Here is a 20,844-nt window from a genome sequence, read left to right on the forward strand (position 1 = left end):
ACTTTGGTGAATAATAATTTTAAAAAGTTGTTATTGGTGCTGAAAACCGTATTTGCAGTCAAAGTATTTCCTTAGCTCTCCATCATGACGGAGCCACCGCATGACAGTCATTGTTATGAAACTGACAGATATCTTTGACTTATTGTCAGTTCGAAATTCCAGAGAGGGATCACAGATCAAAACACTATTTGCTACTTAAAAGAACCTGTACAAAGCGAACATCGTGTAGGCTTTTAGTACAAAAAAAAAAAAACAGATCTGTTCACTTAATTAGAAAAAGAAGGAAGATTTTAAATGTTGGTTACACAAGTTTGCAGCATCAAATAAACTTTTCAGATTTTCATCGTCAGTTTTGTTTTGATCTCGCTATCCCATCCGTTTTTTGGCATATAGACAAAACATTCAGGCCCCAGGTAGATCAGACTTAAAAAAAAAAGTGTATTGATTTAAACAACCTCACACGACGTACCACATATCCAATGTCAGAAGCAGTTGGAATATTACGGACTGCATTCAGACCTGTATCATCGCTCACGATTTGTCCACAACGGTCGCAGATTGAAAGAGGAATGGAAACCTCAAAGGATCATCGCATTCGAGATTTCTTTCCTCACTTAAGGCCTTCGTATTTGTCCATCTTCTTACTGTTCATTTCTGGAATTCTATTCCTTCGGAATGACGCAACAAATGATCGTCTGTTCGCGCTGGAACTAAAGATCATCAGTCTCACAAAGGAATGCATCGCTCCCGAGATGAAAGCTGCACGAAGCGGACAGATGGTCGTAACACTCGGTGTTAAGAAGAACAAGCGACGTGGAATGACGCCACCGCAGTCTCGACTTTCTTCATCAGGTTAGTTTACAGATTAATTGCTGAAGGTGTCATGTGTTGCTCTGAAAGCACCACACTGAATCGAGGAATAATCTAGCAATAATGGATACAAAACTGCACTTGAAAAAAAATGTTACCTACGATATTTTTGGCCTCTATCTATTTCTCGTGAGCAGATCTAGAAATACTAGTCCAACTCGAACTAAAAACTAATTAATTAGGATTTAGGACCTTCGATATTTTAAGGGACATGATCGTGTCAAATATTTTAGTGCGAATTTTGGGATTCAAATTCAAATAATCTGTTTTTGCGGGAAATTTATATTTTAAATGAAACTGCATTTTCTGACTCCAGACTCAAAGAAAGGAAATATCTTGTTTAGATATTCACAATGTCGGAGAAGTCAGTTATACCGGATATCTACGCATTTTACATTACCTAGTTTCCTAATATTTCTGACCTATTGTTAATTTCACTGACCCATAACCGGATCATCTCAAACAGCGAAATGACATCTGCCAAAAGCGTCTGGCAGAGAAGAAGGGGTTTTGTACTCACAAACTCCCGAAAGGCTTTCCGAGCTTTGTTTGATGGTGGAGTTAAAAAGCAATCGGCGATGCTACATCAGAAAAACTCCCCATCATCTTAAATTGACTTTTGAACAAAGAATTTCATGGAAATGATTTTTTGAAATCGTGGAACGTCACTTGGGTAATATCACCAAAAAGTTCCTAGTTTTAGTTCTTGAGTATTCACTAGTCTGTAATCTGTAGTCTTGCCAGACCCCCCTTCAAAGTGTTGTAAAGCGTTTTAAGGCATTGGTATGGATAATACGCTATATATTGATGCTACATCATTACATCGTAGTTGACCTAACGCGTTTAGAGCGATTGCACGCAAGCGAGATAGTTGATGGATCATAAAAAATTATTCCGAAAGTTACGTCATAGGCGGCTCATGAAGCTTACTGTGTGATTTGAGGTTTAAAAGTAAGTCATTAGCGGGAATACCAAGTAAATACAGTCGACTTTCGCCCTGCGCACACCTCGCTATTACGGACACCCCGCCATTGCGGACAGGAGCCAGCCCCCCAGTGAAACGCATAAAGAAATGACTGATACAAACTCACGTTATTACGGACTCACGCTAATATAGAAGCTAATATGGACACCTTCATGCCCCTCCCCCCTCCCCAGCGCAACAGTTCAATTTGTTTTTCTCTCACCTTAGCGGACTTTTAAGTACTTCGTCTAAAAGAGTACTTCGAGAAAAGAAAATAAAGAAACCATTCTTCAACTAGGTGCGAACATGATAATTTCCGTCTTGCGGCCTGATCCTTTTTTCGGTTCATGAGGCCACGTTAGAAACTTTATATTTACGTAGATACATATGATTTCAGATTTTTAAAGACAACCAATTTTTTTTCTCTCGAACCCGCTATCATGGACTCTCACTATTACGGACACTAAATTTCTCCTTAGAGGGTGCCCGTAATAACGGGAGTCACTTGTACCAGCACATCACGCGGCACAAAGTAAGTCGACAAATTACGTTTAAACGGTAAGAAGTGACGAGGCGGCTAGGGAAGAATGGTTGAGAGACTTAACACTTTATATTTCTCGCTTTTCTCGATTTTGTTATTATTTCCTTCTTTTCTTTACGCCACACGCTTACGCTTAAAATTCAATCTTAATTTATAAGTTATATTCCTGTAAATGGTGCGCTTGGGCCGCCTGTGGTTACATATGACTTATCGCGGATATTAAGTCCAGGACTCCTAGGTTCTCGCATAGAAATATTTGCTAACCACCAATTTTTTCTTTATTGAGTTTAGAGCCCTATGGAGAGTCTTCCAAAAGTTCTTTTCAAAGATTTCGGAGAAGTGCCACAGGCAATAATACCGCGAGCTTAGCTATTGAAGATTTACGTCGCGAGATCGCCTTCCAATTGGGAATATTCCTTCCAAGTCAATACTGCCGATCAAATGAGAAGGTATGTCCCGCTGGTCCCCCCGGAAGTCCTGGTCGAAAAGGTCCGAAGGGACCTCGTGGAAGGAGGGGGCCGAAGGGGACAAAAGGAAAAAAAGGAATTCAAGGTAATATTGGCTTACCAGGAATTCACGGTAAGCGAGGAATGATGGGTTCCCTTGGACCAAGGGGAATAAAAGGCGACCGAGGGGAGCCAGGCCCGAAAGGTGATGTTGGGATTCCCGGGAATCGAGGAATACGGGGAACAATGGGAGGTCCAGGACCTAGAGGAGAAAAGGGAGAAAAAGGGGGTTCTGGTGAGATGGGAATTCCGGGTCCTCCCGGTATTCCCGGTCGAACGGTTTCTGCGCCGGAAGCTATTCTATTGCCAGTCACAGCTATAATCGACGAAGGAGGAAGCATGACTTTTAATTGCACAGTTGGTGGAAATCCAGCACCAAAGGTCACATGGAAATTTGAGGGGAACATACTATGGACAGGATCAAAGTATGCCATAGACAAAGGATTACTGATCATCAACGAGCTGAAGTTCAATGATACTGGTTTTTACTCTTGCGTTGCGGCGAGTGCTTTGGGGTCTGATGAGGCATTTGCAAACCTTACGGTGAGAGGTAAGGTGACTTTCATCAACTATTTTTTCTAACTTTTTTTATTAAAAAAATTGAGAAGTTACAAATCTTTTGAATTCTAACGACGATAAGAACTGGTAGCTAACTAAGAAGAAAAACTCGGCATTGGTAAACAATTTAAAAAACAAACTATTTTAGCACTGAGCCGCTTTCTCAGTCACAATTTCTGATTTTTTATTGCGACTCTTTTCTTGTAGCGGCGCCAATCTTTACTAAGAAACCTCCAGCAGTTTCTATGCCACTTGAAAGCACAGATTTTTTTGAAACGTGCCAAGCTGAAGGATTTCCTCCTCCAGTTTCAAACTGGACACGACTTCTTCAGCCATTACCTCCAGCAAGGACCGAAGCATGGGAAGGAAATCTCACTATAAAAAATCTGAGTACCACTGACAGTGGACTGTATGAGTGTACCGTGACGAACGCCATGGGCGTGAAGAGGACTAGGATGAATCTGGTAGTGCAAAAAGGAGGTTAGTCATGTTCATCTAAAATAGACTCATTTTCTTAATGAAGGGAAAAGTAATACTGTTTCTGTTGGCTCCAATATCGTCTGGAAAGGGTTAGGTGTCTAAAGAAACTGTCGTGTTGCGTCAGTGAGAGGTTTTACATGATAATTAGATCTTACCATTTGAGTTGATAACGTGTATTGGCCACCGTATAGAGACAGTTATTCAAACCCCCGTCATCGAAATAATTTCTTACCCCAATGACAGTGAAGTTGATTACCCCTATTGGCATGACATGCTTAACTCAGAAAATAGAAGGAAACCTTAATTTTTTTTCACAGTGGATTGTAGCTGCTGGCGTTCAAAAGAGAATTATCCAACAGTTCGAAGGTCCTACAGACATTATTCTGACGTAGTGGAGGATTCTTCTGTCGATGCCTTTGATTTCCAGACAAGTGGTAATACTATTTTACGCGGTTTTCATATGTGGAAAGATAACAGGTTGTTTCCTAGTAGCACTTTCACCATCGAGCTCTATCAAGGAAATACAACTGTAGCCAAGAGGTCTCACACTTATGATGCAAGCTTTTCGACTAAGAAAACATTTGAGGTGTATTTTCCTAAAGGAATATTTTTGCAAGAAGGTTTAAACTACACTGCTGCAGTAAGAATGAAAGGAAGAAAATATAACACTGCAGTTAATAACGCATTGAAATATAATTTTTGTTCTGGGGCTAATGTCACTTTTTGGAAGTCCTCTTTTGGTAGATCAGTTTCAAGTTCTTATGTGCGTCAAATACCAGCTCTTATCTTCCTCAGTTTAAAATGCTGAACGAAACATTTCTGTTTTGGGATTTTTCAAAGTGAAACATTGAGAGCTTCTATAATACCATTTGTACTTAGTTCTCATGGTCTAAATGTGGTAAAGATACGTTTCTTCTCCACAACTAGGATGAATAATTTTGAAAATGGTGTGCTAGGAAAAACCGAAGGAATTTATTTCATGAGGCTTTTTAGTCCGTGGGCTTTAAGAATCAAATCATGGTCACTTGAATGAAGCCTACGAACTGCCCATATCCAGACTTCACTACAAAGTAATGAGTTCTTTAATAGATGTGGCACGATGGCTTTAAAATAGCTAGCGCAGTAGATCGGACGGTGGATCGAGGGGTCCTGCCCTTGGGTAAGACGCTTACGTCTTATGATGTTTACCAACAATCTAAGGGTTTTAACCGAGGTTTAATTGTCAACAGAAGTTTCATTTTAAACTACGCAGGTAACAGTGAAAGTAACACAGATTACTACTAAGCCTTAATAACCCTTGGTGAAGATAGCCATAGAGGTTTGGAACTTGAAAAAACAATATAAATCAGCTGGCCAATTAAATAACCTTTAGTGTTCAGTAAAACCGCCAAGGTAGAAATCAGGTGAATAGATGAGTAGGATCGGTGCTTTAACAATTTAGATTTTGGGGGAAACAGGTAGAGAAAGAAAGAACGACCGTCCTTGTAAAGAGGATTTCCTCGCTTCCCGTTGTAGGGGTGTCTGGTTTGTAGGTCCTGTAAAGAAAAATAAACATTATATTTTTGCTGCCCGGGGTTTTGGCCTCAGATATTTCCTCTTTTTAGTCTTGTCGCATCCTTAAAGGAAAACAAAAGAAAACTTCGGAAACCAGAGCAATTTAAGAGTCATTTCAAGTTCAAGAAAAACGAGTGTAATACAAGTCCGTCTGTTTGCACAGGAAAACAAGAAAGCTGTCATCAGTTTTTTATCTGCAGAAGTACATTCATACCGAGAAACAAACATGGAACGAAGCCCAGGATTAAATCTTATTAGTCCTGGATTAAAATTATTTCAGAATACCGTTCATTCCTGATGCAATGGAACGGCTGTCAAGTCTGAAGTACTGACGATTTACGGTGCTAGGTTGCTCGTAAACTCCTGTTTGGTATGACTCTGCCTGTGAACCGCACCCACCAAACATGTCCGGACCTTCACATGCCTTGTTCGCTGCTATGATTTGCTGTTGATTAATGATCAGAAAATATTTTGAAATATCTTTTTCAGAATGAAAATACCAGTTTAATATCCTTTAGTTTTAAATACGGAGGTTACCTTATTTGCCACTCTCTCTTTTCCAGACTTATCATTTGCTCGCTTGATTCTAAAAAACAGAGGCAGAGATGATAATACATCAAAACAGAAAAAACGCTAAAGGAAGATAAACGTTTCTATGCGGGAAACGAACTCGACATGTCGTTCCAACACGAAATAGCAGGTTTCGAAATCACTTCGAATCTTGTCTTCACTAGAAAATCAACCAGCTTGCTCTCTATTTCTCTTAATTCATCTCATTCGTTCACCTTTACTTCTTTTTTCCTACCTTTCTAGTTCTCTTTCGAGCTGTTTTTCGGATTCTTTAAGGTCGTCTTTTGACTTCTGATTCAATTCTTCAAAAACCTTCCTAAAATAAAATCATACGCCAAATTTATTTTAACGAATGATTAATTACATTAGTTATCTATGCACCTCGACTATTCTCCTTTTAGGGGAAGTTAATAGGCGAGTTACTGGACTCAAAGAGTACTATAGGAGAAGATACACTTTTCATTTGCTGTAGGAATACAGCTTTCGGCATAGTGAGATAAGTAAATACTGCTTCTGGTTCTTGACGTGAGAGTAGCCGAGAGACTTACAAAGCGGTTTGCAATTCTCCGGGGGTAACATCAAACTCCAGCTTACAATTGAGCCTATCTGAAAGAAAAACGCCAAAGTTTAGTCAACCAATCAGGACTCGTGAAAATGAGATCTATCAAAAATGTGATGAATTTGCAGCAAGTGATATGATGTGTATCACTAACCTTTTGCTTTCTTACTGTCCATTTGCAGCTGGTTGAACTTGGTAGTTAGATCTTTCAACACCTTGTCTTCTCTAAAAACTAATTTAACGAACGAAAACTCCCATAAGAATTACCAGGGCCTGATAAGCTCCGCTAGCAGGCAAGATGAGGCAAATTATGCGCTCTGAGGGGTATAACTTGCCAACTCGGGACTGGGAATTTGATTCCGTTAAAAAGCCAGCCCACAGGACTTTGAACTTCTGGGAAGCTTATCTTCTCGGCGAAGAAAGTTTCTCAGAGTGCAAGGACAAACGAATTCAAATATCTTTTCTCGACCATGCTAACCTTCTGCTCTAGTCTCGTCAGCTTTCTTGCTCCAGTTTTCCAATTCGTTCCTTACATTTTCCTCTGTCTATTGAGCAAACCCAAGCACCAAAAAATTAATTTAGATATAGTTTAGAGGACGGCACAGGGCTCACTCAGCTCACTGAGTATGTTTGTATTAATCTAATCCAGCTCTAATCAAAACTGCGGGGTATGGTAGAACTCGACCTGATCTTTAGCCGCGACTGAGCCATTTTTTTCTGCACGCACCGCATGAATCAGTAACGAAATCTGGCCTCCCCTATCATGAGTAGCTTTCGAATATCTGATGATGCCTGTCACACTTGATATTAAACAAAGAACAGAGCATGAGAGTAGGAGAGGATTACTTTAATTTTTTTTGACCACTTACATAATAGTTTCGCGCATCTCTGAAGTTACTCGTAAGTTCTGCAAGCTTGTTTTCAAAGATTTGCCTGAAATAAAGAGTGCGATATTTGTTTAGTATTGCAAATTGTGCCTTGTCTAGGTTATCGCTCCACGCAATTTAATCAGCTCATACTTACAGGAAAAAACGCGATTTTTTTCTTAGTCAATGATACAGAAATAAAAGAAAAACCGAAACTTTTTGTGCTCCAAAAGAGGTGAATCGAAGGACGTCTGATCAGTACCTCGCGGGCTCTGCTATTGGGCCATATTAAGAGAATATGAACTGAGAGAACTTATCCCCCATACATACCCCTCTTCTGATGATAATTTTTAAAATCTAACTTTTTATTGCCCTTCCCTGCGGCGCGACTAATTTAAGAACAACAGCTAATTGGTTGGTGTTTCTGTGGTGAAATTTGATGTGTGATGTTTGGCGGCCTGCGATTTGTGGTTTTTAGTGTTCACTGAATGATGACATGATGACATTTTTTGGTCAAGACGATAAAAACACAAGCTGAGAAGGCTTACCCTCAGAGCACTACTCTTGAAGCGTAAGTTTTTCCTCCCCTGTACACCACAAGTCAGGATGCGTGGAATTTATTTCATGAGAGGGTTTGATGGAAGAACTGAATATCTTCCAATAGCTGTTACAGGTAAATTACCTCCTAAGTTATCAGTTAAGCGGCAATGCAATGTAATGGCGCAATAATATTCTCTTGGTTACAAGAATTTCGTAGTAACAAGGCCATGTCAACAAAAACGTGAATATCAATGTAAAATACTTGCGACTTACTGTTCTGCATCCTCTTTCTTCATTACTTCACAGACGTTTTTGCGCAGCTCTGCGATTCTTGCACTCTTTCCATCGTTCAGCTCTTTCAGTCTGTTCAAACCAAACCAGTGATTGATGAACGTTTTCAATAATGTCTAAGAATTTTAAGCATAAATCAATTATATTTTTTTCAATGATGGTTGTTTTTTATTTTTAATCCTTTGAAATATTTCCTCTCGGAGATTACACAGTACTCCGAGTCAAATCAAATGGATCGAAACTGAAGTGTTGATGTTGTTCTACAATTTTATACTATATGTATCAGAAGCAATATAAGGTAAACTGGAAAGCCCGACATATCAAAATAACTTAACACTACCTAGTTGCCTGTAACTGAGTTTGTAGAACCTTCTGTTTAGCTGCATTCACTGTTTCTAAAAAGAAAAAGAAAAAGAAAAATACGGGAGAAAGGAAGTAACAAGTTTCAATCCCTGAAAAATTCATCGACAGCACTTTACCTAAATTACGACAGTTTTTTGGTTTTCCTACTTGGAAAGGTTTCGTCTTTCAAATAAATACAAAACAGATGAGTTTCAAATAAAGTCATGAAATACACATTTCATTTCTTAATTTTCATATATATATATATAGATATATGTTTTAAATTCTGGGAATGGGTGAACGAAACAATTTGCGACAAAGGTTGCAAAGGAAACTATTTTTGCTGTGTAATGTAAATGTAATTGCTTAATTAATCAAACAGCAGTAACTTACCTAACATTTTGCAGTGTTTCTCAACGCTCTGGTAATGCTTTGATTGACCTGATAAAAATACGCAATGAGAGCCGAAGCTTAAAAAAAAAGGTTGTTAGTGCATAACGCAAAAAATTCAACAGTTTTATACATAGAAGTACATACAAGCCTCAAGTTTAATTTCCAAACTTCGACAACGAGCTTTCTCTTCATTATAGTGCTGCTGAAGTCTCTCTTTTTCTGAAACACGAAACAGTGGCTATTTTAGTCATTCATAAGAAAAAGTGACATTGAAATACATTTTATGACAAGTAACTGCTTTAAGAAAAAAGCTGACAGGAAAAGTGGTGGACAAAATATAAGAGACACTTTTATAAGAATGGAAGATAAAGCAAACCATGTAAAACTCCTAATTAACTATTTTACATGAAGGCAAACCTTGTTGCAGCTCACGAAGAGAGTTGAAAATAACGTCAATTCGGAAGTTTGGGGAACCAGAACCCGTTGGATTACTCATGTTACCTTCCCCTCTTTCGGGAGCGTTTCAGAAAAGTTGATTATCGAACAATAAAATCGACTATCGTATTTTGAATGATCTTGACAACGCTAGTCGCACGCTTTTTTTCGCGCCAATTTCATTTGCGAGACTGCGATCATATTGCTCAGTGGTGACATCTCGTTTGTGGGTGTAAATATCACCAAATGACAACCTGGTCAGCAGTTTTCCAACTAAAAGTATTTTGAAATAAGAAAAAATCTACGTTGTGACCGAAGTGTCCCTAATCATCGGTGTATTTCTCGTATTTGTGGTCTTTATTTGTAAAATAAATTGGGAAAATGGTTAATTCCTCATCTGTGCAGCAAATAGGACTTCAACTTGCGGATCAAAATCGGTGAGTATTAAAGGTTATCAGCTGTTATCGATCGACACAAGTCTTGATTGAAGTTCGTGACCAAAATTAAGTTACATTCAAACTTTCTTGCATCTTTGGTGGAGAAAAATTCATTTATTACATAACACTGTAGCGTTATGTAATAAATGAGACGAATACTTATGATAATGGGACGAAACCTTAATCAGACATCATAACGCCTGTAATCGAATTAGTAAAAACTTCTGAATACGAGCACGGCATGAGCTTTTCTGTGAAAACATATGTGAAACTAATTGAAATAGTTATATGGCTAATTCACCTACGTATCAACAGATTTCTGGCTTCTTTCCCATTTGAATCGTTATTACTTTAATGACAACTTCCTCTATGTTTCTCTCAGACCATTAACAGACAGATTCCGTGCTCTTTTTACACTAAGAAATCTTGGTGGACACGAAGCCATTGACTGCATTTCAAATTGTAAGTTATTTTCAATCATGGTACAGTTTGATGTATTAAGGCTTACCAGTTTATGATCAGAAGTTTTAGTGTATAGTGGCTTATGACAAAGTAATGTATAGATCGTGATCATTGAAGGAAGCACAGGGAACCCACTATGACTCAAACCTATACTTTTTGATCAGAGTATCCCAAGCACTAATCCCTTTTAGACCACAGTATCATTGTTGGGGCTGTGGGGGATGGATGGGGAAGGGAAGTAGAATGCTGCATGGCTTGTGTATGAAAATACCTTCTGAACCCTCCCCTCCCTTGGATCTGCCCTTGGATCCAATCACTACATCATGCTTTTGTGTGAATTAACCTCATGTATTTTTCTCTAGGTTTTGATGATCCGTCAGCATTGCTTAAACATGAATTGGCTTATTGTTTGGGACAAATGCAGGTAGAGTTTACATGTACATGCATATTTGCATACAGAATGTGGAAATTGTGAAGAGCTCTTTGCTTGGTACAATTGGGCCACAGTCACTTTGAAAACTTTTGTCCCAGATTTTTCTCTATTAACAATTTGAAATGCAAGCTCCACATTTAAACAAGATGGCTCAGAGCTCTTTGGTAAACAAGTTTTATGACAAAAACAACTGACTGCAATAAAAACAGTATTGATCACACCCTGACAAATATTTATAAACTTTGTCTACTGTACATGTGTACATAGAGGGAGATAAATAGAGGATATTACATGGCCGTGCAGGGATACGAATTTTATCTTCGAGTGCTGAAAGTATCTCTCACTCATTGGCTTCACTCACTCATGAGAGGTACTTTCAGCATGAGGAGATAAAATTCATATCCCTGCACGGCCATGTAATATCCTCTATTTATCTCCCTCTATGTACACATGTGCAGTAGACAAAGTTTATAAATATTTGTCAGGGTGTGATCAATACTGTTTTTATTGCAGTCAGTTGTTTTTGTCATTTGTATCCCCCAAGCGGCCATGTACCGGGGGTAATGTTCTGTTTAGTTTATAGATACTGATGAAATTCCTACATAAAATACAACTTTTTTTTATTCATTTTCGAAACAGCAAAATAGTGCAATTAAAGTGGTCACCTATCACAAAATGCCTGTCACAAAAATGTTATGAAACTTGGATATAAAGTTATAAAGGAGAAATAAAGACAATAATACTTTTATTTTCTGTTCCAAAAAAGTCAAAATTCTAATGAAGAAGAGAAAAATTCTATAACAACAAAAGCAGGAAGCTTTCTTGTAATTGACTAATCATGTTAAGAAAACCATGGCAACACTAATATCCTCACACATGAAAGATAAAAATAGTATCTTCACTGTGCACAATGAAGATATGATATTTTAGTAAAAGGAAAAATCCTGGTATTTCATCAGTATCTATATAATAAAAAGAAGTTTTTATAGGTAAGTTAACATACATTTGTATATGAAGCAAATTCTATTTCTTCCCTTTTGCAGGATGAATATGCCATTCCAGGATTGATTAGGTAAATCAAACTCATGGGTTGCAGTCATCAAAAATCATTCCTTTCTCCCACCAAGTTTATCAGTTAATCCAAATGCATGCTACAAATAATTACTTAAAAGAACTTGTTGTGTTCTGACAATCATAGATTTTGCCACCATACACCTCATTCAGATAAATTTTTTAATTGTTTAGAGTCCTTCAAGATAAAACACAAGAGCCAATGGTTCGACATGAGGTACATGTCCACTCTTTTATTATACTGTACATGTAAATGCAGAAACTTAAGTCAAATTAACAAAAGTTATATAGAAGTGATTTAAAATTAGACTTGCATATATAATAATTTCATTCCAAACACCCACATGTAATCGCATGAATTATTTCTCAGTAGTAAGTTTAACTGTTCCACTAGTTGCAATGTTAACTTTTTGTTTCTCCTAATTTCCAGGCTGGTGAGGCACTTGGTGCCATTGGATCAGCTGAAGTTCTAGATGTCCTGAGGGAGTTTGCCAATGACCCACAGATAGAGGTACTGCCAAAACCAACAAATTGTTGAAAGAAGTAGTAAATAAAACAGGATGGTCAAAGGAAGAAAATAAAATTTAATGTTAAATAGAGTTTAAAATGTTTTAGTCAGCCTGAATATTTAGACATGAGCCAGATTGCTTTCTACTACAAAGAAGATCTTCCAAATTAGATATCATAAGCAGCATCATTTTTTAATGTTTTTGAACTTGGTTCATACCGATTGTACAATTTTAAGCAATTTTTCATCACTGACTGTATTTTATGGCCAGGTATTTTATATAAATTGCATTTTCAGGTGGCAGAAACTTGTCAACTTGCTGTTCAGAGAATAGAATGGCTGAGAGCAAAAAGTTCTAAAGAAAATTGTCAGCTAAGGTTGGTGTTACGTATGTACATAGGTTCTAGGTTGTGCATGTTGTCTTGAATAACCTGTGAAGAACAGGTACTGCATGTGATGTTATGTCCATTTGTTTGAGTAACCTTAAAGCAGGGTGCTTTTCATTTTAATTTTCAAATTAACAAATTTTTTTAATAATTTGTGAATATTTCTCTTTCAGCTCAAATCCTTATAAATCAGTTGATCCTGCACCTCCCTCCCTAACACTGGACACAAACACTTTACAAAACACATTACTCGATGAATCTTGTGAATTGTTTGACAGATACAGGTACATGACTGTATATTAGTCTTGCAGAGGGATAATTAAAGTTTAATTTTTTTATTTTTTATTTTTCATTGTTATTTTTGTTATTTCCATTGTTTTTGTCATTGCCATCATCATCATCATCATCATCATCATCATCGTCATCATCATCATCAGCATCAGTAATTTGGTAGTGGTTAACCTTTTGACCTTTACCCCTTTAACTCCCAAGATTTGATTAATTCTCCCCTCTTGCTACTACGCATTCCTTGTAAATTAGTTATGAGAATTTGGCGTAAGATCAAGACAACAACTTCTACCTGATTAGTTTTCATATTCTTATTGCCTGTTTGTTGGATAATGTATGGATATTTTAAAGAGAAGTTACATGTTAATCACTTCTGGGAGTGAGAGGGTTAAGAGTGACTGGCATCTAATTTCTTCTAAAAGTATCACCCCTTGAATCACTCATTAAGGAAATTATACGATATTTCATTTGATATTTGCTCAGTAAAATAATTTCAGATTCTGACACTGCTCATTGCATACCTCATCAAAGAATTATCGCACAGAGGCAATCGATGCATTTATAATCTCTATAAGTTGTTCTTTTTAATGGGTTTTGCAATTTCAATCTCTCAACCTTTGACTCTTTTACACATCTCTTCCTCTTAGGGCAATGTTTTCATTGCGTAATAAGGGAGATACTGAATCAGTGCAGGTAAGTCATGGCTTTTTTTGTTGTTTGATAGTTAATATAAGATGTGCATGTAGTGTAACATTAATTGCACAAAATGTGAGTATTGCACCTCACCATAATCACAATATCTGCATCAATCTTCAACGAGTAACAACCATGTATACCTGATATACATCATTACAAAAGAAAGTTACATGACGAAGAGGAAGATAGGATATAACAATGATCATTGAAGTCAAAGAAGAAGACAGTTATATCTTGATGTTTGGTTCCTGGCTTAATCTTTATTTTCTTAAAATTGTAAACTTTCTAAATTAAATTCATTCTTCCTTTTTAGGCTTTGGCTAAAGGTCTTAAGTGCAGCAGTGCATTATTCAGACATGAGATTGGTGAGTTACAATCATAATCATTTTTGTTAATTCAATTCCCCCGCTTCAATGAAGTAATTGGAGAATTTACAGAATCAGGATTCAGTATTTCAGTTGCAGTAACTGTTATGAAACTCAGTAGCTCACACAATTTGCGTCTGATTCTATCTTTGTAGCATACGTCCTTGGTCAGATGCAACATGAGGCAGCCATTCCACAGCTTATAGAGGTGGGTCATATATTTGCACAACATTGTACAATTTTACATATTACATATTTTACATATTTACAATTTTTGCATATTACTGCGAGGATCACTTTCATTCACGTCTTTATCCGCAGTTCAAATATATGACTTTCATATATTCTTAACCATTTATTCATCACTTCACAGGTTTATTTAGAACCAACTTCATGACCAGCTCCCAGTTGGCTTGTTAGCTCAGTTGGTAGAGCGCTGCACCGGTATCGCAGAGGTCATGGGTTCAAATCCCGTACAGGCCTGAATTTTTTTCAGGCCTTATTTTCACTACTGCCTAAGTAGTGCATATTACTGCGAGGATCACTTTCATTCACGTCTTTATCCGCAGTTCAAATATATGACTTTCATATATTCTTAACCATTTATTGTACAATTTGTGTGTTTGAACATGTTCATTTTGTGGCATAATTTCATCAAAGTCTAGCTTTTCAAGCTCTCCTATTCCACAATTTCCCTTCCTCACTTTGCCATCTGTGGTAACCACTTCGATTTCAAATTCAAATTACTCTTAGCAAGTTCTTCATATGGGGACATTTCTCTGCTAATAAAAAAACTGACTTAATCACAATTTTTTCATCAATAGAATCTTGAAGATTTAAATGAAAACCCGATGGTGAGACATGAATGTGCTGAGGCACTTGGTTCAATAGCTAAGGTTTGTACATTGTATGTTGGAAGCAATTAATTTAGTAATTTAAATGATATTGAGATTTTACGCATTTTCTCATAGAGAGAATTCCACGTACATGTAGTGTTCATAATTATCATGCAATTAGCAATTACCAAACGGTTTAGTTTTATGAAAAATAAATAAGACTAAGCCTTAAAATGTTGCATGAAAGAGGCAAGATGTTGTGCTTGGCTTAAAAAATTGCATTATATTTTTAAGCTCTTGATAAATGTCTTATAATAGTCGATTTCTATTTCAATACCACTCAAGTGAAAGAAGGTTCACTAAGGGTAGCTAAAGATTTGAAAGGTGGATGACTTTCGTAAAGGAAAGTCCATTTTTTTAATTCTTAAGTACTTCACTAGGGTTATGGTGGAATCTTTCCATAATTTAAAAACCCTTCATCAGCAACCTTTCAATATGAATAGTTCATTTCTTTCAGTAACCACTAATTTTGTGATTGTTTCTTCTCAGGATCAGTGTTTAACAGCCTTGGAAAAGTACTCAAAGGATCAAGAAAGAGTTGTGAAGGTTTGTGTCCTCTTTGGAAATGTTTATCACTAAAAGTGTAATTTTAACATTCAAACAGCAGTGTAAGTGTTAAATCTACTCTTTCATTTCCTTTTTCAGGAAAGTTGCGTCGTGGCTTTAGACATGTATGATCATGAGCACAGCAGTGAGTTTCAGTATGCTGACTCACTTGTCAAAATCAGCGAACAGTAAAAAATGGACATAAAAAGTTGCCATTAATAGATGATGTACATCATCATGGCCAAGTGAACTAGCAACCAGGAACTTCAGACAAGCTCTTAACCCTTTAACTCCCAGAAGTGATCAACATGAAACTTCTCCCTATAATATCCTTACATTATCCAGTAAATAGGTAATGAGAATCAGGTAGAAGTTGCCATCTTGATTTAACACCAAATTCTCATTACTAAGTTACAAGGAAATGTGTAGCAGCCAAAGGGGAGAATTAAGAATCTGATCTTGGGAGTTAAAGGGTTAAGAGGCTTCTCAACTGCCACATTGCCACAATGCTGTTAAAGATACTATAAGGAGAGTCAAAGATTAAGAGAGACAATGGTTCTGACTGAGTATCTGACACTTGCATCTAATTTTTCCTTACAATTTCACCCCTGAATTACACATTTAGGTCACTAGAATAAAGGAAGTAATCTTTAACTTAAGAAACTGTTGATTGTGAAACAAATTCTCCTTGTCAGCACCTTCAGAAATGTATAGAGAACAGTATGGAGAATATGTATACTGATCTCTGTATGTAAAGGCTTAATTATAGCTTCCTTGCCCCATTTTCTTGGAAGATGAAATCATTTCTGTTCAAACAAGTACTTCTCCGCGACAAACAGTGTCTGTTAGTGTGTGTCAGATTTTTGGTCACCAGAAGGGAAAAAAAGACCTTTGCTGTTTCCTCTTGCCTAGCATCATATGTCGGTTCTAACACTTGTCTCTGCCGACCTGGAACTGGCCAAGTGAGCAACATCAACAACATTAACACTACCAAAGAACTCACATCAGACAAACATTCAATTCTGAATAAAGTTAAATTGTTATTACTTAATAAATATTGTCCATCTCAAAATTTTAAGATTAATATAATGGTAATATGACTGAGTGAAGTCCAATTCAATCTGTAATCATATGAACGATTAACAAACTAGGCCTACTGCAAAATAGGAGACTGATTTGTTTATCATGAGTATGATTACAGACAGAATTGGACAACACGAACTCTTGTTACCAATTAATCAAAACTATGACAAAATTTGAGACAGAACTAGACATCTGTTATACGTGTTCATGAAAAAAAAAACAACATCAGTTACCTCAGCAAAATGTAAGACAACAGCAAGGGCACATGACGCATTCTGTCCACTTACATAAGCATGGTGTTTTACTGTCCCTTTAACTGTGCTATTAACACTGTCCAATTACAAGCATGAAGCATACACCATCCTATTACTGCTCAAATGGGGCAGGTTATAACCAATCATGTTCCAGAATTTTGTCATAGTTTTGATTATAAAATAAAAAAGAACAGAATTGCATCATAATGAACAGATGAAAAAAAATATACCTCATTTATTAAATGAGAACAGGTTTATGTAAGGACATGTTTATCACTTGAATAGGAAAAATGAAACAGAAATTAATTCAGGAAGTCCATTTATTCCAAGTAATCCTTCGAAATATAAATTTGCAGACTCCAGTAAAAAGGAAATACATGGCATTTAGTGAACTATTAAATTGTTGCCAAATGTATTAAGGTTCAAGCAAAACCCTTGCACCATAACATGAAAGTGATATTGTTTTCAATCAGTTTCCAGCACTGTTGAGTGTGTACATTTGTCTTTTCCCTATCCTTCATACAGTGCAATAGTTATGATGTTAAAACTTAATAATGCATGCTGGCCAACAAGACCTTCATTTTGTTCAGTTTTCGTTCTTGAAGAAAACAAAATGGTCTAATCTAAAAGAGTTCTTGCTCAAGACTCAAGGTTTGATCAGCAAACATGGCAGAAAGTTATTTGCCTTATTTTTTCATTGTAACAATGTCCAATAAAAGTGTGTTGTATTTTCATGTGAAAACATTGTTGTGCTTAGTGATGACAGTTTGTTCTTTGAATCCATGGGGTGTGATCTGCATGTTAATTCCCCATCTACATATTACACAATTCCAAGCAAACCAGTGATGATACTGGGGAGACTGTAGTGAAACAACACCAAAATTCTCCATAACAACCAGGTTAAATACATAGACATCAATGAGGAGAAAAAGCTTTCAAAAATTGACAGTGAAAGGACTGATTAAGCCTCATGTAAATCACTGGTAAGACAATTTGCTCAAGTTCCCTCAATCACTGGCTGTCAGCACTGCCATTAAAAAAAAGAAACTTGGTGTCACTAACTGATTTCTTTCTGTTAAAATATTAAACAACTTCCCTTGATACAATTTGTTTGCACCTCATAACCAAAGAATATGAGTTTTCTACTTTAGCACTTATTGCTATTAAGGAAAAAAAATAATACTGATACAGAAATCAAAACTAGTAAAGTTAAAAAAAAAGGTTGGTAACTTCTGTCTAATGATCCCACGGCCCCCAAAATACAGCCTGTTAAATTAGAAAAAGACTACAATATGCCCAAACTTAAATGCAGAAGTTTCAAAATTAGTTGTTGCAGACCCTGGCAGCACTGTATGCTAATCCATCCTCAATGTAAAATATATATGATTTTAACCAGAGCATCACCAAACTGAAAAAAAAAAAAAGAGAAAATAAAACAATAAATTACATAAACAATGGTAACAGAATGGAGTGGAGTAAAATTAGGGGACAATCAAGAAAATATGGAACATTGTGACCTGAGCAGTTTTTTTTTCCTTTTTCATACCCTTCAGCATACCCAGGATCTTTCGACACAATCTTATAATTGGAATAAAGTGCCAATTAGTATCTCAAACCTCTTAGCTGACTATGCTTGAAGGGACAAAGGGTGGCAACTAAAACAGTCACTAATCCTCAAAATTAGAAGATAAAACAATCTCCAACTAAACCTGTCAACAAAAAGAAGAGCTCATTGCAGGAAACCTATACACTGAGAATCAACTTTACATCAACTCTGATAAAGTGATTTTAATCACTTTATCAGAGTTGATGTAAAAGCTCTTGCATGCACATATGCTCAGGCTAGACTGAGTGTAATTGCATTAGCAAAGTATGATGTAGTCTGAAAGTTCAGTCTAGACAACCAAGCAACCTTCTATACCATAAATAACAGCTCACAAAGCATGAAGAGGATTTTTGGATTTTTGTTTTGATTTTTGGGGTTTAAGGGAATGCATAACAACTTTAAGAAGCATGCAAACATAAGAATCAGCTGCAAATATGTTATTCTTACCATGTTGAACATTACGCACTAGCCAGCTCTGGAGGCAGTGCTGCTTTAGGGTGCTTGCTCTCAAAGTGTTGTTTGTAAGTTTTAGGGTCAGGCATCTGTGACTGAATTCAAAAGATAACCTTCTCAGAAATCATACTTTCCAGATATTCAGGCTTCAAAATTTCTTAGCTGTGTTCATTACTTTGAATAAAATTTGTTATTTGTCTTTGTCCACTGGCATACATGTAGGTTCTCAACATGAAACCTTGACCCCTTATGTTAGGTTAATAACTTCTTAACTCACAGGAGTGACCTAGAGAGAATTTCTCCCTACATAATCACTTCAATATCAAGCAGACAAGTAATGAGAATAGAGAAAAATGTTAATAAAGTGATTATTAGTTGATCCAATGCCAAATTCTCAGAACCATCACTTTAAGTATTGTAGTAGAGCAGACAGAGTGGAGAATTAAAAATGAGATCTTAGGAGTGAAAAGGTGAAAAGTCAGCATTTTCTATACCTTGCATACAGTGCATGTGAACACTAACGCCTTCAGTGCTGCTGACTTTTGATCATGTCCTTGGGCTTTCTTCAACTTCTCCTGCTTCTGGGCATTTTTCTGTTGGGACTGAAACTTTTGGTGACCACGAGCCATTTCGAACTGATAAAAATTATAAAATAATATTAGCAGTCATTGATTTACAGAATTTTCTTAACAATGCAGTATGGTAAAGGTAATTATTATCATATCCATTTGTTATGTAATTATTTCTCTCTTGGTGTCTCAATTGGGAAAATTTCATTATTTATTTATCACATGGTTTTCATATTGCTGTATGTCTGCTCAGTTTTGGATCACAGACACACGAGACACAGATTACACACACGATGCTTAGTGTACCACCAATCTTCTACCACATTTTGATATATTCTACAATATGTTACGGTAACGGTACAGAGCCACCCCAACATGGAACCTATTTATTTTACATAATACAGAAGCAAATGTCAATAGCGATGTCATCCATGTGTCTGTCCTCCTACAGATCATAGGTAAGAACCAATCAGAATGCGCACGTACAGTAGCCCATTTTATAGTGGTTTGCCAAGCCTTTGAATAAGAGTGAGGCTATAGTTGATCCTGTTATGATACAAACCTTGCTGCTTTTCAAATGTAAAGTACTTTGATACCATGCTAACTAGATACTGGTCTCTAACAAAACATAGTCACCTTCAGCCTCGCTCTAAAACAAAGGCTAGGCAACTAAGTACACAACTGTAAAATGGCCTATTCCAGCTTATCAGATAATTTCATATGTTTTCTTTTTTATCGTTCCATACGCGTGATTTTAATTTGGCCAAAAAGTCTTTCTCAAAAATCGGTAACCTAAAAATCTAAAAAATGACTTTCCAGTCCAACTAATTTAAAAAGAGACATCTAGAGGCACACTCTGTGTCTTTGTAAAAAGGCAGTGAAAATGAGGGTAGAAGTCTGAGTCAATACAGCAAATCAAATAATTCCTGTACCAATACTTAATCTGGTTTGAAGTCCAAATTGTTCGAGTAAGCCAACTGATCATGCTAAAACCAAAATCATGACCATCATTAAAGGTAGTACAGTTTATTCTATCACCGGTTAAATATGAGAAAACACTACTAATTCTGAACTACGGAAACGACGGCCATTTTTGGCCCCGACTTAATGAATTCTTTGAAATCAAAACTTTCAAGCTCTTTCTTGGCATCTTCCACCTACCCCCAAAAGAGAAAATATTTAAAAATTTATTTTTACTGGTACCTACCTCAAAATATGTTGGTGATTTATCCTAAAACTGAACGGCAAATAAAAACAATTTACTAAGCATGTACCTTTCTACACTCTTCGTTGATTCGAATGAATGACGTCATAGTATCCAA

General features: G+C 36.6%; 4 protein-coding genes across 4 annotated transcripts; 2 read left to right on the forward strand and 2 right to left on the reverse strand.

Moving 5' to 3' along the window:
* Nucleotides 1-362: 362 nt before the first annotated feature.
* LOC113674375 (uncharacterized) lies at nt 363-5,489 on the forward strand. The gene is made up of 4 exons (XM_089210879.1): nt 363-852; nt 2,667-3,431; nt 3,647-3,919; nt 4,237-5,489. Exons 1-4 carry the CDS (start codon nt 480-482, stop codon nt 4,725-4,727), a joined length of 1,902 nt encoding a protein of 633 aa, XP_089067005.1. The 5' UTR covers nt 363-479; the 3' UTR covers nt 4,728-5,489.
* On the reverse strand, nt 5,116-9,659 carry LOC149053698 (uncharacterized). The gene is made up of 13 exons (XM_089210900.1): nt 9,452-9,659; nt 9,179-9,253; nt 9,035-9,082; nt 8,640-8,694; nt 8,282-8,371; nt 7,472-7,535; nt 7,081-7,147; nt 6,757-6,834; nt 6,592-6,649; nt 6,279-6,359; nt 6,011-6,059; nt 5,759-5,918; nt 5,116-5,454 (listed from the first exon to the last, which is right to left on the reverse strand). The coding sequence occupies exons 1-13, from the start codon at nt 9,528-9,530 to the stop codon at nt 5,357-5,359; spliced, it is 1,002 nt and encodes a 333-aa protein (XP_089067026.1). The 5' UTR covers nt 9,531-9,659; the 3' UTR covers nt 5,116-5,356.
* A 73-nt stretch (nt 9,660-9,732) lies between these two features.
* On the forward strand, nt 9,733-17,629 carry LOC113674376 (deoxyhypusine hydroxylase). Its single transcript, XM_089210960.1, has 14 exons — nt 9,733-9,906; nt 10,289-10,368; nt 10,731-10,792; nt 11,845-11,873; nt 12,047-12,089; nt 12,303-12,383; nt 12,678-12,757; nt 12,940-13,050; nt 13,702-13,747; nt 14,064-14,115; nt 14,271-14,323; nt 14,940-15,011; nt 15,501-15,557; nt 15,657-17,629. Exons 1-14 carry the CDS (start codon nt 9,851-9,853, stop codon nt 15,747-15,749), a joined length of 915 nt encoding a protein of 304 aa, XP_089067086.1. The 5' UTR covers nt 9,733-9,850; the 3' UTR covers nt 15,750-17,629.
* Nucleotides 16,573-20,819, reverse strand: LOC149053699 (transcriptional regulator ZNF706-like). Its single transcript, XM_089210966.1, has 4 exons — nt 20,730-20,819; nt 19,448-19,588; nt 18,948-19,048; nt 16,573-18,302 (listed from the first exon to the last, which is right to left on the reverse strand). The coding sequence occupies exons 2-3, from the start codon at nt 19,580-19,582 to the stop codon at nt 18,959-18,961; spliced, it is 225 nt and encodes a 74-aa protein (XP_089067092.1). The 5' UTR covers nt 19,583-19,588; nt 20,730-20,819; the 3' UTR covers nt 16,573-18,302; nt 18,948-18,958.
* Nucleotides 20,820-20,844: the final 25 nt, after the last annotated feature.

This window comes from Pocillopora damicornis, chromosome 1 (genome assembly GCF_964200805.1).
Source record: "Pocillopora damicornis chromosome 1, jaPocDami1.2, whole genome shotgun sequence".
NCBI classification, from domain to species: domain Eukaryota; kingdom Metazoa; phylum Cnidaria; class Anthozoa; order Scleractinia; family Pocilloporidae; genus Pocillopora; species Pocillopora damicornis.

Bases quoted from the DNA above. Each gene is read 5' to 3' on its own strand.
- LOC113674376 (XM_089210960.1), top strand. From the start codon at position 9,851: ATGGTTAATTCCTCATCTGTGCAGCAAATAGGACTTCAACTTGCGGAT. The intron at 10,369-10,730 runs GTAAGTTATTTT...ATTTTTCTCTAG, and splicing joins CATTGACTGCATTTCAAATT to GTTTTGATGATCCGTCAGCA. The intron at 13,051-13,701 runs GTACATGACTGT...TCTTCCTCTTAG, and splicing joins GAATTGTTTGACAGATACAG to GGCAATGTTTTCATTGCGTA.
- LOC149053698 (XM_089210900.1), bottom strand. From the start codon at position 9,530: ATGAGTAATCCAACGGGTTCTGGTTCCCCAAACTTCCGAATTGACGTT. The intron at 8,372-8,639 runs GTAGTGTTAAGT...TGGTTTGAACAG, and splicing joins ACTCAGTTACAGGCAACTAG to ACTGAAAGAGCTGAACGATG. The intron at 7,536-8,281 runs GTAAGTCGCAAG...TCTTTATTTCAG, and splicing joins AAGAAAGAGGATGCAGAACA to GCAAATCTTTGAAAACAAGC.
- LOC113674375 (XM_089210879.1), top strand. From the start codon at position 480: ATGTCAGAAGCAGTTGGAATATTACGGACTGCATTCAGACCTGTATCA. The intron at 3,432-3,646 runs GTAAGGTGACTT...CTTTTCTTGTAG, and splicing joins TGCAAACCTTACGGTGAGAG to CGGCGCCAATCTTTACTAAG. The intron at 3,920-4,236 runs GTTAGTCATGTT...TTTTTTTCACAG, and splicing joins TCTGGTAGTGCAAAAAGGAG to TGGATTGTAGCTGCTGGCGT.
- LOC149053699 (XM_089210966.1), bottom strand. From the start codon at position 19,582: ATGGCTCGTGGTCACCAAAAGTTTCAGTCCCAACAGAAAAATGCCCAG. The intron at 19,049-19,447 runs GTATAGAAAATG...TTTTGAATTCAG, and splicing joins TCACATGCACTGTATGCAAG to TCACAGATGCCTGACCCTAA.